Genomic DNA, 18,780 nt, shown 5'->3' with positions numbered 1-18,780 from the left:
GTGGTTTCAGTATTTTATGCACATCCCCTGCATTATAGAGATTATACGTTCTACTATAACTTGTCTGGTTACAGGTATCCCTCCAAATCTTGAAGAAATCAATCAAAATGAGAACCTAATTAAAGTACAAGTAGGCTCTCATGGATATTCCTGAAAAATGAACTTGCACCACAAAATTTTTCTTTATAAGTGTAGTCTAATAATACGCAGCTTTTACAATATTTTTGCTACTTTTCCGAGTTTTTCACCTACAGTTTGTAGTAATAGTGCATTTAATAACCCTTATTACAAACCCCTTCAGTCTAACAGGTTCATCACTCTTTTAGATTTTAAAGAGGCTAACCTCCCTGTGCACTATACAGTCTAGTGTTCTCTGATATCAGACATTCATTCTGGAGGATATCTAGTAGTTATTAACTTGTAAAAGCTAGAGTAACCCTTTAAATAAATGGATACAACATGTTTCTAAGGTCATGGTAGTGGATTGTAATACTTCTGGGTCTTTAAAGAGGTTGTCCAAGACTTTAACAATGATTACCTATCCTTGGGATAGGCCATCAATGTCTGTTCGGTGGGAGTGTGACACCCAGCACCCTCACCCATCAGCTGTCTCGTCGACAGCGATCAGAACTGCTCAGTTACGAAGCTGCACAACACAGCTCCGTCGACTGTATAGTGGCCACGGCCGGGTACTGCACACCCACTACCTATACAAATCAAATAGGGGTGAATGTGCAGTACCCAGCAGCGGCCACTATTCTGTCAACAGAACTGTGCTGTGCAGCTCCGCAACTGAGCAGTTCTGGTCACCACACTCCTACCGATCAGCTTATAACTAGGGATGAGCGTACCCGTGGAGGTTTGGGTTCGACCAAACGTATGTCCAAAGTTCGGTTCGTGTACCAGAACTGTACCCAAACTTGAAACCGAACTCCATAAAAGTAAATGGGGACCCGAACTTTGGTGCTTTACAAGGGCTATAATATGGTTGTAATTAGGGGTTAGGGGTCTCGTTCCCTCTCAACACTAAAACGGACTTCCGGGGGAAGTCTGTGTCTGGAGTTCAGCACCGGACACTAGGTATCCGGTACGAGCACCGATCTTTACAGTACGGATTTGCTCATCTCTATGGATAGGCCATCAATGTTAAAGTCCCGGACAACCCCTTTAAAGAACGGAGATTGTAGGCAAAGTCTCTGATTATTATGAATTGAATATTTGGTAGTTTCAATTTTTTTCTGCTTCTGCTTTTATCATAGAAAATAAGACATTAAAGCAATTGGATTCAGTTTTCATTTAGCCATAATATAAGCATATTTTAAAGGGAAACTGTCCTATTATTCATGCTAGCCAAACCGCTCAGCAGCATGAATCTGCGACCGGCTCCTGCATTATAAATATGTTTGCCGCACTCTAAAATTCTGCAGAGTTTCAGAGAAAACTGTACAGGGAGCCAGGAACAGGGTGACTCAGCGGAGTAGTCACAGCCGCAGATCCCCACCAGCATCTCTCCCCACTCTGCTGTTTGATTGACAGATCTCTCCCTTTCTGTGTACAGTGATTTTACAAAACAGTGAAGCCAATATGTACATCCAAGATATTCCAATTACATTAGTTTGGGGACTTTTTTTGTTGTGACCCATACCAATGTTATTTTTTATAAAACTAGTTAAAAAAAAAAGTCTTACACATGCAGCTCGTGTTTTTGACTCTACGTTCGATACTATAATTATAGCCGTGCCAATGGTCAAATTTAGAGATGAGCAAATTTGCCAAAATTCAAATTTGGCAAATTTGCTCACATTCAGCCAGGATTTCAAATCAGACGTGTCTCCAGATCTTAAAGCATATTAAACATAGAGCTTTAAAAAATACTTATATTTTCATCTTCCTCTGGTCCTCACCTGTCCCTCCATGCAGCTCCACGCCCAGTCCTCCAGGTTCCTTCTAGGTGCCCTGCTCCTATCCGATACCTCTGGCAGTGACTAAGCCTCGCCACGCCATAATGTCATGGGCTGACACACGTCGTGACATCAAGCCTTGTCAAGGTATCTAGAAGACAACTGCAAAGGACCGGGAGGCATGTAGAAGAGGACCAGAGGACTGGGCAGAGAGGCAAGGAGGGGTGCTTTCCCAACTCTTTAGGACCCAACAAAATGGTGGCTGTTGTTGTTCGTCTAAAACAAATTGCAAAAAAAAATGTGTTTTTTTATCTTTTTAATCTCAGAAGTGGACATAAAGTTATAGAAGCTTGATATAAAATGTGCAGTTCCAAAAATTCTAAAATACCAATCAATACCAAAAAGAAATCCAAAGATATATAAAATGTGATTTATTTGTAATTTGTAGGAATCTGTGTAGGAATGAGTTTCTCATCATCTCATCCAGCGCAATGGAAATGGCACAAATATTTAGGCACTAAAACATATAATGATGTAATATTATCGAATGTTCCTGCTAAGACATCATCCGATAAAAATGTACAAAGCACAAAGGCAAAATAAGTTGTTGATTCAGTGACATGGCCGGTACAGTGAGCGTATTGTCTTTAGCCGAGAGTTCATTTATCGGGTCATTTAACTGCTGTAAGTAGGTACGGCATTGTACTGAATGTCTTTATGCCAAATTAGCCGAGTGGCTAGAGTTTAGCGTGAGGTCATGGACTTTAAATAAATGTATGCTTTGTTCAATGCTAAGACAGCATGGCAGGTTTATGCAAATTTCTTTTCTAGCAAACACTATGAGATTTGCTCAGAGCTCCTTTATAAATTACTGTACCTATAGGCTCTCGGATAAATTGCAGTCTGCAGCTATTTTATTCCAAACCAAGGGAAATAAAGTGCATTTAGATTTTACAGGCTGTTAAGATTCACGAGGAAGGAGATCATTGGAGCAAACTGGAAGAAAGTACTATAACCCCCAAAAGAGCAACTAAGTGATTTAGATGGCATGAGACCCTCGGAGTCCGTACAAGCAGGCATTCGGCTGACTTGTCTGTAGGCACATGGAGCACAGTGCCATACTATGGAGCAATAGGCACGCAGGTGTTTGGCATTGTATTACAGAGATCTTCAGCAATGGTTCTAGAGAAGAATATGTCACTTAGGCTATGTGCCCACGATGCAGAAATGCTCCGGATTTTTCCTGAGCGTTTCTGCATCTCCCTGGCAGAAAAAACGCATGCGGATTGTATATGCGGATTGTACATGCGGATTGTACATGCGTTTTCCTGCCAGGGACATGCGGATGTGAAGCGTTTCCGCATGCGGGTTGACAAGCGCTTTGTAAGCGATTTCAGCATCACTTGGAAAGTGCTTGTCAACTTGGTCACATTATATAAATCCATGCAACCGGCATAGATTTATATAGTGTGACCGTAAAAGAATGGTACCCGGGTTTGGAAAAGAGGAGACTCTCCTCCGGACCCGGGTACCATAATACCTGTAAAAAAAATAATAAAATTAAAAATATACATTATATTTACCTTCTGATGGCCCCCGGTGTCCTTATCCGATGCGTCTTGGCTTGCTGGCAGCTCGCGGTGGACTAAAAGGACCTGCCATGACGTTATTTAGTCATGTGACGGGTCACGCTGTGTGCCCACTATGCATTTTTTAAGCGTTTCCGCAGCGGCAATCCCGCTGCAGAAACGCTCAAAAAACGCTTGGTAGAAGGTCTGCCATGTTCCCCAATGATAATCCGCACGTGCTGTGCACATGCTGCGGAAATTTCCGTTGCGGATTATTATTGCGGAAAAATCCGCAGCACTGCCAATTATTTTGCGGAATCGCAGCGTTTTCGTCGCCATTGACTTGCATTGGAACGCTTGTATTCCGCATCACTGCATCTGTACATGCGGATATCATGCGGTTCAATGTGCTAATGGTACCCGGGTTTGGAGAAGAGGAGACTCTCCTCCAGACCCAGGTACCATAGTACCTGTAAAAAAAAAGAATAAAATAAAAAATATACATTATACTTACGATGTCGGCGGTCGCGTGGCCCGTCACATGACTAAATGACGTCATGGCAGGTCCTTTTAGTCTACCGCGAGCTGCCGGCAAGCCAGGACAAGGACACCGGGGGCCATCAGAAGGTAAGTATAATATTAATTTTTTACCATTCTTTCGGTCACGCTATATAAATCTATGCCGTTTGCATGGATTTATATAGTGTGACTGAGTTGTCAAGCACTTTCCAAGTGATGCTAAAATCACTTGGAAAGCGCTTGTCAACCCGCATGTGGAAATGCATGTTAAAAAAGCTTCACTTGGCAGGAAAAACGCATGTAAAATCCACGTGTTTTTTCTGCCAGGGGAGATGCAGATACGCTCAGGAAAAATCCGGAACATTTCTGCATTGTGGGCACATAGCCTTACTCGGCATCTGATGGAGCATGCCGCAACTTCACCTGTCTGTGTATGATGTCAGGCACAATGAGCCACAATATGGCCCCATAGACTCCTGTGAAATTCTGTATGCATGAGCCCTAAAGGCCCTGTTGATTTTAGCCTATAAATGGCGAAATGAACAATTGTAAAAAAAAATCATGTGTTCCCGATCATTGTCCCAAGTAACAATAGCAGCACTTGACCTACGAACGAACAAACTGTGTTTGATGGCCGAGGACATCTTTTATGAGTTATACAGTTTGCATTGACCAAATTAAAAGTCCTTTAAACAGGCGCCGATAGGCTTGTTGTTTAGTTGATTGGCGCTTGTTGTGGGCCAGGAATCTGCAAGTGTCAACTGTAAGCACAAAATGACTGGGGCACCCTTTGCATGGCCGGGCATCTTCAGGGCACCAGAGCTGTCAATCAAGGAAGGGAGGGCAGAGATAGATGGAAAACAAAAATGTGGGAAGGTGCACTGGACTGTTTGGCCACGCCAAGGGTGCACTGAGCCGCCTGTGCTTGGTTTAATTAGACATTTTGTGCTCCCAGACTCCCTTTAAGGGCAGGTGCAGTTCATCATATGTTCTACATCCAAGAAAAAATATCCGATTATGCTAATCACACTCTGATCAGAATCTGGTGAATACGTTTTTCTCGGATGTGGAGAATTAGACTGTGTATGGGCACATTAGACTGTATGGCCTCCTGTGTGGGCACATTAGATTGTATGGCCTCCTGTGTGGGCACATTAGATTGTATGGCCTCGTGTATGGGCACATTAGACTGTATGGCCTCCTGTATGGGCACATTAGACTGCATGATCTTGTGTATGGGCACATTAGACTGTATGGTCTCGTGTATGGGCACATTAGACTGCATGGTCTTGTGAATGGGCACATTAGACTGTATGGTCTCGTGTATATGGGCACATTAGACTGTATGGCCTTGTGTATATGGGCACATTAGACTGTATGGCCTCGTGTATGGGCACATTAGACTGTATGGCCATGTGTATGGTCACATTAGACTGTATGGCCATGTGTATGGGCACATTAGACTGTATGGCCATGTGTATGGGCACATTAGACTGTATGGCCATGTGTATGGGCACATTAGACTGTAGGGCCATGTGTATGGGCACATTAGACTGTATGGCCATGTGTATGGTCACATTAGACTGTATGCCCATGTGTAATGGCACATTAGACTGTATAGGCTCGTGTATGGGCACATTAGACTGTATGGCCATGTGTATGGGCACATTAGACTGTATGGTCTCCTGTATGGGTATATTAGACTGTATGGCCTCATGTATGGGCACATTAGACTGTATGGTCTCGTGTATGGGCACATTAGACTGTATGGTCTCGTGTATGGGTATATTAGACTGTATGGCCTCGTGTATGGGCACATTAGACTGTATGGTCTCGTGTATGGGTATATTAGACTGTATGGTCTCGTGTATGGGCACATTAGACTGTATGGTCTCGTGTATGGGTATATTAGACTCAGGAGATTCATGTGGCTGAACGTAAAGGTGTAGCATGGTGGAAACCTAGCATTACACAAGGGAAAGGCTAAATAATTATTTGCAATCATAGTTAATTACATAGTGTGCGTGTAACGATTCCCCAGTAGCAGTGAGTCAGACATTGGGCAGAGACTCCATATTAACGCTAGAGATTTACGTGTTTTTTATTGAAGAAAGGAGAAGAAATTGAATTTCCTGTTGTATTTGCTGCGGTGGAGACTTCAGGATTATTAGAAAAGTTTGCATTTGTTGACAAGAAAGTTTTTTTTCCCCTAAATGATTACAAGAACTTGATAATTACATTCTTCCAGAAATCAGTCAGGATGAGAAAAGCCGATCTGTTTTCAGGAATTTCTGTGTGGCATCAATTACTGTAGACGGGGAGGGAGACCTGACTTTATTCTTCCATCAATCAATAGGTTCACATCCAGTGAGCCAGAAAGACTTGGTGTAAAGGGAAAAATATAATCCATAACAAAGAAGTCATCACTTTCTCTTACACTATGTGAAATTAACTGTGTGGAGCGCTGGCAAGCAAGACACGCCACATATATTTTATTAAAAATAAATGTCTGTGAGAACCCTTGTACCTAGTCTACTGCACAAAGAACCTTTATATAAGAAATAACTATTGGGTGCTACAATGGTTGCAATCGCAGTTGGGTTCTAGGGCCTTAAAGGGAATCTGTCACCAGATTTTTGCTACCCCATCTAAGAGCAGCATGATATAGGGGCTGTGACCCTGATTCCAGTGATGTGTCACTTACTTTACTGCTTGCTGCTTCAGTTTTGATAGTATCCTGCAGATCTGCCAGTTCTCTGAATGCTGAGCTCTTTATAGCCCCGCCCACACCACTGATTGGCTACTTTCTGTGTACACTGTGCATAGGTAGAAAGCTGTCAATCATTGATGGGGCGGGGTTATACAAAGCTCATGAATATGGAGGACTACCTGGCAGTGCGTTTACTAGTCCTCTAGTGATAAAATCATTTTTATCACCAGGAGATTATCAGAACTAGAACAAGCAGCCAAGTAAGTGATACATCGCTGGAATCAGGGTCTCGGTCGCCACATGATTCTAATCTCAGATTAGGTGGCAAAAACCTGGTGACCGATTTCCTTTACCTGGCCAAGTTCCACAATAGATTATGCCAATACTATACATAGTGCATCATAGTCGGTTGCCCTTTAATGGAGCTCCATATCCACGTTTTAATTTAGCTAGGCTGAAAATATACCGCTGACTAATTGGTTAGTCAAAGAATTAAAGGGGTTGTTCAACATTCACAAGTTATTACCTATCCACAAGATCAGTATATCATCTCTGGAGGTCCCATTGATCATGAGAACAGGGACTCCTTTATTCCCCATCAGTAGCGCATGCATAATGCCGCTCCATTCACAATCCATAGGAATGATGAACATACCCCAGAGGTGTACTTCGCTATTTCGATTGACAGCATGCTTGATCAGCTTCCACTTTATTCAAACTGGAAACACAGGGCCCCATTGTTATATTCAGCTTGTAAGCGCTGCACTGAAGCTGGCCAGGATGCCTTGAGCTCACTCTTAGCTCCCTATCCAGGCCAGCTTCACTGCTACTTTACTCCTTTTATGCTGTAAAGGCAAAGCTGCCTCAAAATAGCGGCATCAGAAGCTCACAGTTCCTGCCAGCAATGCTGAAAGACATTGTAGGACCAACAATTTAGGCTCAGTTCTGTAAGTGGCAACAGATTTGAACTTGTTTTTAATTTATTATTTGTAAGGCTTTTTGCCTTTTTGTTTTTAGTCGTTCAGTCATAATAAGTGTTAATCTGCATAATGCCATGATGGACCTGTTTCTTGTGCTCTGTAACTTACTTTTTCTAGAGCTTTTTTTTTCCTTTAGTTGCTGTATTTCCATTGGTTTAGACAGAATGTCATACGAGGCTAAATATTTGCTCGTTCTTAAGCGTGCTAAACACTTGTGATACAATGTACAGTATGCGTAAATTGAGTGTGTGTATGTTAAGTGTATTCTAAACCCCAGGAGCCTGGATCAAATGCCAGCTGTTACATCAGTCCTGCTGGTAATCTTACATGCTAGTCTGTGACCTTGACATTGCAGTTGTGGGCTTACCCTGTGTAACATCTATTTTTAAGGGTGATTTGAGTGGGATGTGTAGTGTTTAACCTGTAGGATAACTTATTAATGCAAATATCTACATTTTAATATTTGTTTCCAATTATAGGGTTTTCTGGGACCAAAACCTATCCTTAAAGGGAGTCTGTCACCCACAAAATGGCATTTAAAGTGCCTAAACATTTGGTATAGAGGAACTAGCCGCTATTTAAATCATACTAGGCAAGTACAGCTTAACTTTATAGTTAATTAGAAATTAACTTTAGATTTGATATGCAAATGAGGGCGTTTCAGTTCAGCCTTGGTGTGGCTTATGCCTTGGTGCACCATCACGCCCTCCTATTTGCATAATAAAGCCAGTACTCCACATTGATTGACCTGTCTCTAAGGCTCAGAGGAATCATTGCATCTCCTGTCTGCGCCTCCACACTGACACTGGATGATCATAATGTCAGTGTAGACGCACACACAATGGCTGCGGGCGTGCACTGATGTCTGGCTCCTGCCTGTCTGTGACCACCGCTGGGGCCAGAGGTCAGAGCGCGCTCACGCAGATCCTCTTATAAATGTTTAGGCAGTTTAAATGCCATTTTGGGGGTGACCAAGACTCCCTTTAACATACTGACTATTAATATGATGATCGCACCAACAGGGATTGTCTAGGATTAGTGCTGGGCGAAAGTGCTTGGATTGCCTGTTTGTCAGACAATCCCTGCATGTCTCGTGGCTGTCAAAGAGCCGCGAATCATGCAGCTGCGGCGATGCGAACATATTTTCCAGAGCACACCGAAGATACTCGGTTAGGACTTGAGCGTATTTGGATAGCCCCTTATCCGAGCATGTTCGCGCAACACTATTTAGGATTTAAAGAAGCACTCTTCCTCCTCCCATCAAAGTTTGTATCCTCTTAATATATTGCAGTCATCATATTATATAGCACTGCGTACTTACAATTGCTCATTTTGCCTTTATACCCATCTAATTCTTCTCTTTTCTGTTCTCTTGGTAGAAACAGGAAGTTTCTTTTCGCTGTATGAATCATCCCCCCCTTCACCTCCTGACCCAGCTGCCCCCTCCTCCCCCTGCCAGGGACTTTTGCAGTGACTTATCACTCATATAGGGAAAATAGACTTTCTGTTTCTACATAAAGCTTATAAGAATTCAGTTCGTTGTTAATCGCGTGATGTCATAGACCTAATGGAAAATAGAAGAATTAGCTGGGTACAAAGGCAAAATGAGCAGTTGTAAGTACACAGTGCTGTATAATATGATGATTGCAATATATTAAGAGGATAAAAACTTTGATGGGAGGAGGAGGAGGAATGCTTCTTTAAGAAATCTGGTGAAAGATCCATTTTAAACAAGGATTAATTTGATACGCATGAATTAATTGACTGCAATTCTGCTGATTGGTTATTGAGTGCTGTGACTTGCTGCTGCGTTAGAGGTAGAGAGAGCTCCCACAATTAAGCTGGAAGTGTAGGGTATTGCCGCTTAGCTACAGTCACTTGTAGGTGACCTGCAAAAACCAACCACAACAAACCCCCTATAAAGAGGACCTGTCACCTCTCCTGATATGTCTACCTTAGTAAATACTTCCATTCCTTGTAACACAACAAATCTTTTCTTAGAGCTGTGTTATCTTGCCGTTCCTGTGTTGCTTCTCCTAATATTTATGATTAAATAGACAACTGGGTGTTACTGCTTGGGGCGTGTCACTGTACTCTGTAAGATTATTCTATAAGTGCCTTGTCATTGCATTTAAAAAAAAAATTGGGGTATTTTTGCTTTTTAGATAGGTATAAAGAGTAGTAGGTCCAATAAAAAGTTCTTTCTGCTCTATGACTATTTTTGATATTTTAGTACTTACATGTATTTCCTTTTCTCTTTCTGATTTTAAGGTGATTGCAAACCGAAGAATTAAAGCCCGGTTTCCATGGATAAATTGAGAAGATTGTCTTATGTGAGCAGAGTTCGGACAGATTGATGCACACCATTTCAACATGTTGCCTCAACACTAATTTGATGGAACATTCATATTCTTGGCAAAAGATTCTTCAGAGGACATCTGCTTGGAAAATATTCTGGAAATGATTTAAAAGAACATAGACATCTCTGAAATTTTAGCCCAGAGTCTTCGGTGTTCTCTAAAGAAGATAAAGACAGAGCTTCTACGCATACGTTTGTTGAACATGACTCATGGAGAAGAGCTTAGCTCTGAAATGCAACAGGATCCCATTGTTTTAACGTATCTAGAAGGATTACTAATGCATCAGGCGGCAGGCGGTTCTATAACAGCGGTTGACAAACTCTCAAGCCGTGTAAAAGCTGATGACAACTTTAACATTTCTGGGAATGTTTTTACGAACTGTAAGAATAATGCCCCAGTGCACAACAGTAGTCAGTCATCTGGCATGTTGCATCTCAAGAAGGCTAGACTTTTGCAGTCTTCAGAGGACTGGCATGCTGCAAAGAGAAGGCGTTTATCTGATTCTATCAATGGAAATGGCAAAAATGAATCTCTCTTAGCTGGAATGGTTGAAAATGTTCCAAAAGGAAAACAAGATAGCACGTTGCTAGCTTCTTTGCTGCAGTCATTTAGCTCCAGGCTACAGAGTGTTGCACTGACTCAACAGATTAAACAAAGTCTTAAAGACCAAGGATTTGCACTTAGCCAGCAGGGAAACCTGGATGAAAAGGATAACCAATGCTATGGCTTGGCTTCAAATCACCTAAAGACTCTCTTAAACAAAAGCAGATCAAAAGATAATACAGTGGACAGTAACTTGACCGGTCTGGCTAAAAGTTCAGTTCAGGAAAAGTTTGTTGAACCTTCTCTTTCAGCACAAAGTAGCACTAAAGTGGTTGGTGAGCCAATTTCATGTGCTGCAAGACTTCAAGCTGTTGCTAATATGGTGGAGAAAAGGTCAAGTCCCACCGCTTCGCCTAAACCTAGTGTGGCCTGTAGTCAGCTTGCTCTCCTGCTTTCCAGTGAAGCACACTTGCAGCAGTACTCTAGGGAACATGCCCTTAAAGCACAGAGCGCAAGTCAGTTAGCAAGTGAAAGGCTGGCAGCAATGGCGAGATTGAAGGAGAGTTCGGAGAAAGATCTTGGCCGACTTCACTTGTCATCGAATGTGCCAGCTAGTCTCAATAATCAAGCAAGGACAGTAACCAATGGCTTAACTAATGCAGGCAATATTTCTCCCTTTCCAAACACGCTTGCTGTTCCAAATTCTCCTCTGAAAACAGTTGGGTATAAGAATCAGTTGGAAAGGACCCATGGAAAGCCGTCGCCCAACAACAGTTTACTTTTGCACCTTCTGAAAAGCCAAAATGGGGCAAGTGTTGGAAAAAAACTTTCACACAATGAGAAATATTCTGCGTTTGAAGGAAGTGCAACACCTACAACTACAGATGATTGTTCCGATAACAATCCTAGCTTTACCGAAGAAGAAAGCAGTGATGATGAAAGCACTCACTCCAACTGCGTACCTATAGATTTGTCCTTTAAAAATAGAGCAGATAAGCCCAAGATGTTACATTCTGCAGCCTCTATTGAAAATTTAACTGAATCGTTGCTTCACAACTGGGATCCGAAAGTCAATGAAATAGAAATCAGCAAAGGAAATAAACACCTATCCATGGACTCTACTCTAAAACCATATCAGAAAGTAACACTGTTACAACTATTGCTCGGACATAAAACTGAAGATGTCCCATCAACAATTGAAGATCTCCAGACCCAACAGAAAGCTACAGATTTGTCAAAGTTCAGTTTCCCAGCACCTGGTCCTCTCTCAGAAAGCCCAAGATTACACAATACCTCTCCATTAAATGCACTTTCTTTGCACTCATCTTCAAAAGCAGATTCCCCCATGAACCTAACTCACCAGCCATTTCCTGTCAAGCCTCAGTTCACTTCATTCGTAAACCACATCCAACCAGAAAGGGTCATAAATCCAGCATCAAATCACCTAATAGAGCTTACCAGAAACAAAGGACTACAACCAACTGTCCCACTAGCCAATGAAAATACAGCACAAAATGCACCTTTCAGTGCTAGCAAGTTGTTACAGAATTTAGCTCAATGTGGAATGCCACCTTCTGCTCCCAATGAACAGGGGCAATCAAAACCAATAGGCCCGGCAAATCCAAAATCTTCAGGGTTAATTGAAAGACTGAACAGTCCTCTTGTTACAAATCAACCACGGACCTACGAAGAAGGTAGAGGATTTAGTAGTCCATCTACTCCAGTGGATTCTACGTTTTCGGGCTCTGAAATTGAAAACCTTCTAGAGCGACGCACTGTCCTTCAACTGCTGCTAGCCACACCTAACAACAAATGCAAAAATGAAAAAGTGCAGAAACCAATGGTAAAAGATGAAGTAAACACAGACAGGACTGATAGGTCTCCAAGTGAGCATGTTGTGGCTTTCAGAGTTAAAACAGAACCGGAGGATAACATCAGTGCTGCCGACCAAGAGGCAAGTGCTCCAAGCCCCTTGGCTGCCTCGTTGCACAAAACCGGTAGACCTGCTCCAGAAGATGTCAGATCTCCACACTCTTCTCCACATGATTTTTCACTTTCAAAAAATGGCCTTTTAAGTCGTTTGCTACGTCAGAACCATGACGGGTATGATACCGGTGATCTGGAGGTAAATAATAAACTGAATAATCCCGAATCCAAGCAGATCGATTCAAAAATATCTTGTATTGTGCCTAAAAAAAGAAAAATGCACCATAATGACCCCATAGAAAGCCAAGTAAAAATAGCAAAAATGAATTCGCCAGAGTATGGAAACTTGCAGTTCTGCACTTCACCATCTTTATGCGAGGTACCTTTTCTTCACGAAGACAAAGTCAATGGCACAAAGACCCATCATGATAACAAGAACCTTCCGAGTCAAAATTCATTGAACGGAAATAAAAACTTGAGTTGGTCAAGAGAGAGTAAAGGGTTTAATGTGCTAAAACAGTTATTGCTTTCCGAAAATTGTGTCAAGGACTCTCAGCATAGGAACAATATGCCAGTTGATGAACTTCTAAGAGGAAACAGAAGTAACTTGACAGGAAACTCCGAATTTATGCTTCCTTCTCTCAATATGTTTATGGGACAACATTCTCACCAAAATAACTTAGGTCAAATGTCATTTCAATATCCATCTCCTTTAAAGAACTCTCCTCATTCTTCCCCAGATATTTTAAGAAATAACCCACCACGGACTGATTCCGGACATATGAACATGTGTCTTCCCCCCAATGATAAAGGTCCCATTAAATGGGTTATCACAGACATGGATAAAACTGACTTTGGAAAAGATTCTCCTAGACTGACAAAAACCAATCCAATATTGTACTATATGCTACAAAAGGGGGCACAAACGGCCGCTAGTCAGGACTTAAGAGATCGAACCAGCTGGACTGAGTCTCTGTTGGGACAAGCGGCAGAGATGACGTTTAAAAGAGAATCGGCCCATAGTAGAGGAACAAACAGGATTGCTTTCACCAAACCGCCCAATGTTGTAAATAACTCTTTGTACAATTCCAATAGCAGTAAATACGGGCTTCTTGATATGCTTACAATAAAAAAGGAGCCTGAATAAAAAAAATAATTAAAAAAAATTGTAACAGATTGTTTCAAATTAAAAAAATAATATTTTTTTTTTCTTTGTATCATGCATGACGTAATAAATGGCATGATCTTATGGACATGTTATTTTATGAACTTAGGTTGATCTTGCTTGTGGTCCTAGTAAATGTACACGTATTGTTATTAAAACTTCTTCTTTTTATACCTTTTAATATCTTATTTTTCTCCTAATTTAACAGGTAGGTGTATCGGCTTATAATACTTGTTAAGGACAATGTCAGCAGTTTCAAAATATATTCTGGTAAAATGGGTGAACTTGAAAAAAAAAGGGCAATTAGTGACTTTTTGGTATGGAATACTTTTATTACGGGTAAACTATTACATTACATTTCTAACTCATTGCCCTTCAAAAATCCACAATTTATTTACTAGAAAACATTCTCTGAATAATAATGACATTTTATTGATGCAATTTTTTTTTTCTTTTACAATAAATGTCTTGCGATATTTCCAGTGTCAAAATATCCAGAAGTAGCATTAAGCTTTCTCAGTATTTTTAAGCACATAAGTGACCAGATGGCGACCAGAACAGAATGTTTTTTATTCTGAATATTATGGTTTTCTTTTGGATATCTTCATGCTCCTGGCAGTTTGTCTTTAATGTAAAATCAATGCAGCAAGCACAGTGAACCTGGATGGTTACCACAAGGTCACAGCGCTGTAACCCGGTGGTAAATGGAATACTTAAAGTCTTTTCCCAAGGTAACAACTTTGTCGTTTGAATTTACACATAACTTTCCATTTCTACAAGGAGAACATTGTGACAGCACCTCATTTCTGTGAAAATCCATTTTGACATTCTGTTTTGCTGTTTTGACCATCAATAATTATATATTTTCATATTGATTGCTTGATCAATGAAATTGTTTCTGTTTATTTATAATATATATATATATATATATATTTCATTTTTTTTTTAATTTATTTATTTTTTTTAAATCCCTCATATTTTAATTTTCTTTTTATCTAAGTAGAACACATTAACTTAAAGGGGTTGTCTGGTCTTCATCTACAAGTTTGCAGTCACTCTATGTGAGGATTCTCTGGCGCCAGGAGCAGCGACTTGTATACATTCGGTCACATGCCGACTAGACGTGCCCAGCCTTGCTCAATGCAAGTGTTTTGAGCTTGGTCAGATACAGTCTAGTCTGAATGTGTGGCCGGAAGTATGCAAATCGCATAAATGTGGTCACAGGGGCAGGGAATGCCCGCTCCAAGCACAGGAGAACCATCACAGTGCACGCAATGTGACTATTCACAAGTCTGCAGTAGCATAGAGTAACCTAAGGCCGGACAGCCCCTTTAAAGGAATTTGTCTTTAAAGAAGTTTTCTGAAACATACATTTACGGCCGTTCAATGGTTATTATGGCACTGCCATTTACAGGTGTGGCCATGCCTGGTACTGCTTATTTGCCCTATAAACTTAAATGGAGCTGGGCTTTACTGCTAGAGAAAGTGGCATGTCAGGTGTCACTGTGCCTGGATAAGCAAGGAATGAGAGGTTCTGGAGGATAAAGTGAACTCTTGTCTTAGAGAAATTTTCCGGGGTAACTCACTTGCACATTAGAGGTGAGCGATGCCAATGATGTTACAACTGCATGCACCTGTCGAGATGTTTGCATAATCGGCAGGTATCCTGAAGGTGTCCTGCTCATCAGAAGGTCATAATGTCATCGTTATCACTCAACTCCGATGCAGAAGTGAGCATCCCCGGATGACCCCTTTAAAGGAGGGCTATAGGTATCAAGTTTTATTTTTCAATCATTTAGATTAAGCAGCAGAATATCCAATAAGGTCACAGTAGAAGACAGTACTTTTGATGGAAATGAGGATAGCCCAGTTCCCTTCTGGTCTTTACTTCCTGGTCTTTACTTCCTGGTCCCTCCCAGGAGACTGACCATGAAGTAGACCATGAAGTAGAGATCAGCGGGGGTAGAGGTAGTGGCAGACAGCAGTGACCGGGATCGGTGAGGTTTCTTCAAGTTCTATTGATTTTCTTAAGCCATTCTGACCCCTTTAAAAAAATTGTCAAGACAACTGTTTAACAAATCAGAATTAAAACTGGGTGCAAAATCCATTCTGTTAATCATCACACAAGGTCTCATGCTATTTGATTTTAATTGAAAAAAAAATTAATGAAATATTTTATAACAAACTATTATTTCAATTAAACTTATAGAGAAGAATAAATATTGGACGATCTCTCTGTTATAGACCTATAGCCTACTATTTACTGAAACAATTAAAATTGGGTATGTTCTTTGCTACTTCTACATATACTTTCTCTTCACATTCGCTAACCTAAACCTGACTCTAAGATGGTTATATTAAAGACTAACCGTTGTCTTAATATTTTTTGTTTCATAAATCAATAGTAGATGTAAATATAAGAAATTTTGTAATACATCTTATCAGGGAAATCCGCTTTTTTTCTCCTCCTGGGTTGATCATTTTTTCTCAAAATTCTCAATTGACAATCTGTATTCAGTGAAGATACGAGTAGAATGTTGCATTACTGAGATAGTAGATGACAGCTGGTGCTCATAAAGTTCTATGAAGAACTCTAACTGTCCTCCATAGAATTTTTAAAATCACTAACTGTCATCTCCTCTCTCATTAATGGGAACATCTATGTTCACTGAATACAGATTTGAGAGTGAAAGAATAAATCCAAGAGGAGAAAGAAGCAGATCTCTCTGATAAGATATAAGTTTCTTATTTCATGTGTACTATTCATTTATGAATTAAAAATTATAATGACCGTTTCTCTTTTAGTTGAATGCTGACCTAGCTGTTCTTCAAATTACCTGAACCTAAAGTTTCATTGTGGTTTTTCTCAAACTTATTTTAAGGCCCCGTCACACTTAGCGACGCTGCAACGATCCCGACAACGATCCGACCTGTCAGGGATCGTTGCTGCGTCGCTATGTGGTCGCTGGTGAGCTGTCAAACAGGCAGGCTCACCAACGATCAGGGGACCAGCGACATCGTGGAAAGAATCTTTCCACGATGTCCTGCTCCTGGTTACCAGCCTGCTGAAGCAGGAGCAGGCTGGTAACCATGATAAACATCGGGTTACTAGGGGCACACTCGCTACGGTGAGTGGGAGGTTACCGCTCACTTTAGCAGGCTCGTAACCATGATAAACTGCGGGTTACTAGGTGCGCGTTTGCCCCTAGTAACCCGATGTTTACCATAGTTACCAGCCTGATCGCTGCTCCCGCTGGTCACACACAGCGATGTGTGCTGACCAGCGGGAGAGCAACGACCAAAAAATGGTCCAGGACACTTTGCAGCGATCAGCGACCTCACAGCAGGGGCCTGATCGCTGCAAAGTGTCACACATAGCGACATCGCTGGTGAGGTCGCTGTTGCGTCACCAAAACCGTGACACAGCAGCGATCTCGCTATGTGAGACGGGGGCTTTACTGGCGATTTTCTTTAAACATCTTGTTTACAGTCTGCCCAAAATTTAGCATCCATCTCCAGACTTGTGCCCCACATCTTCTACAATTACAGACATATGATACATCTGGCGCTTTAGTTACAGCCCATGTGAATATTCAACTGATCGATGCTTTATTTTATACCCAAACTTTTTTCTTTTTCTTTTTTTGAGTTATTTACTTCTTTAAGAGGCAGCTAACAAAGTTTACATGTTAAATACTGAAAATACCATTTTACTACACGAGTATCTATGTGACATGCCCTCACTTTTTGTGTGCCTAAAATATGTATATAGATACTGTATATGCTGTGTATGTATATAAAAGCGATATGTGGGGCGAGACATTCAGAAAAATGTTATTTTGCTGTTTTAAAATGTAGCGTCGTTTTATTTTACAGATTTTTTTTAAATGGGTAAACTGTTCACTATCGATGTATCTTTTTATTATTATTATTTTTCAAAAATTACTATTTTTTTTTCTAGCGAATGAAACAAATTTTAATTTTGTGTTCAAGATGTTTAAGATGTGTTTAAGACGAAAATTCTGGGGAAAAAAATAATCAAAGCTGTTAAGCTTTAAAGAAAATTTTATTACTTATGTTTTAATGCTAAAAATTGTCAATGCATGCTAATGTTAAGGTTCGATGCACACACCAGTGTTCAAAGGCATGCAAAGTCCCTACAACTCTGTAAATCGGAAATATAGGCACTCATTGTGCCGCCATTAGGCATTAAGGATATATTCTCCCCTAGAAGCTACACCATGCTTTATTTATTTGGATTTTGTATGCCATTGGCAATATGGGGGGTCGTGCTGAGCCCCAATATAGTCATGCACATGAGGCCATATTTGTGCGTTTTCGGTCAGCGCATGGTCATGCAAGGTAAACATTTGGAATTACGAAATATTTACATCTGAAATATTAGCAACTTTTTTCTAGTACGGATTTTGTCCAACAGTCCCGAGTCACGTGTAAGCCCTGAATTTTATTTTTTTTTGTTTGGAAAACACACAATTCAATGTCTTTTTTTCCCCGAAGTGTACTTATTGATCTCTATCTGTTCGTAAATGGAAAGTTATGAACACCGATAAGTAGAGATGAGCAATTTTTTTTGCACTGCCATGGTCTGGTGTCCAATCTGGTCCTTCTTGGCTGCCAGCCTTCAGTTCTGCTCCTGGCATCCTGGCCCTTTTGGTGCTTACTAAGACCCCCGAAAGTGATGAATTTACGTGATGCTAAGCCACTAAGCATCACAGAACACCTTGACTTGCATTGTGCCTCTACGTCATGATGTTGCAGGGCCTTGTAGGATGCTGAGCTGAGGATGCCGAATGCAGAAGATTGGCTGCAAAGGAGGATCGGACTGGACTTAGGGCAAGTTGAAACACTCATCCCTAACCATAGCTATCAATTTTTATTTTTTTTTTAAAGGGGTTATCTAGGCTAGGGGTTCAACCACTGTATGCTATCAATATTCTTTGGTATATGGGCAGGCGCGTGACTGCAAGTATGCGATTTGCATACTTGAGGCCACATTACGACTAGACATGTCTAGCCTAGCTCAATTCACTTGTATTGAGTGAGGTCGCAGACGTCTAGTTGGCATGTGACCGCATGATTGTAAATTG

At 41.0% G+C, this 18,780-nt stretch overlaps 1 protein-coding gene across 2 annotated transcripts in view; it reads left to right on the top strand.

The window, feature by feature from the left end:
- Positions 1-14,641, top strand: part of NRIP1 (nuclear receptor interacting protein 1) — an 84,851-nt gene extending 70,210 nt beyond the window's left edge. For both annotated transcript variants that reach the window (XM_073668246.1, XM_073668248.1), the window contains exon 2: positions 9,950-14,641. In XM_073668246.1, the coding sequence (XP_073524347.1) occupies positions 10,241-13,654 (3,414 nt within the window). In that variant the 5' untranslated portion in view covers positions 9,950-10,240 and the 3' untranslated portion in view covers positions 13,655-14,641. The remainder of the gene's footprint in view (positions 1-9,949) is intronic.
- The last annotated feature ends 4,139 nt before the right edge of the window (positions 14,642-18,780 follow it).

This window comes from Phyllobates terribilis, unplaced genomic scaffold (assembly GCF_046119375.1).
Source record: "Phyllobates terribilis strain yellow unplaced genomic scaffold, ASM4611937v1 Scaffold_2__4_contigs__length_985480577, whole genome shotgun sequence".
NCBI lineage: Eukaryota > Metazoa > Chordata > Amphibia > Anura > Dendrobatidae > Phyllobates > Phyllobates terribilis.
This window is presented reverse-complemented; position numbering and strand designations above follow the sequence as displayed.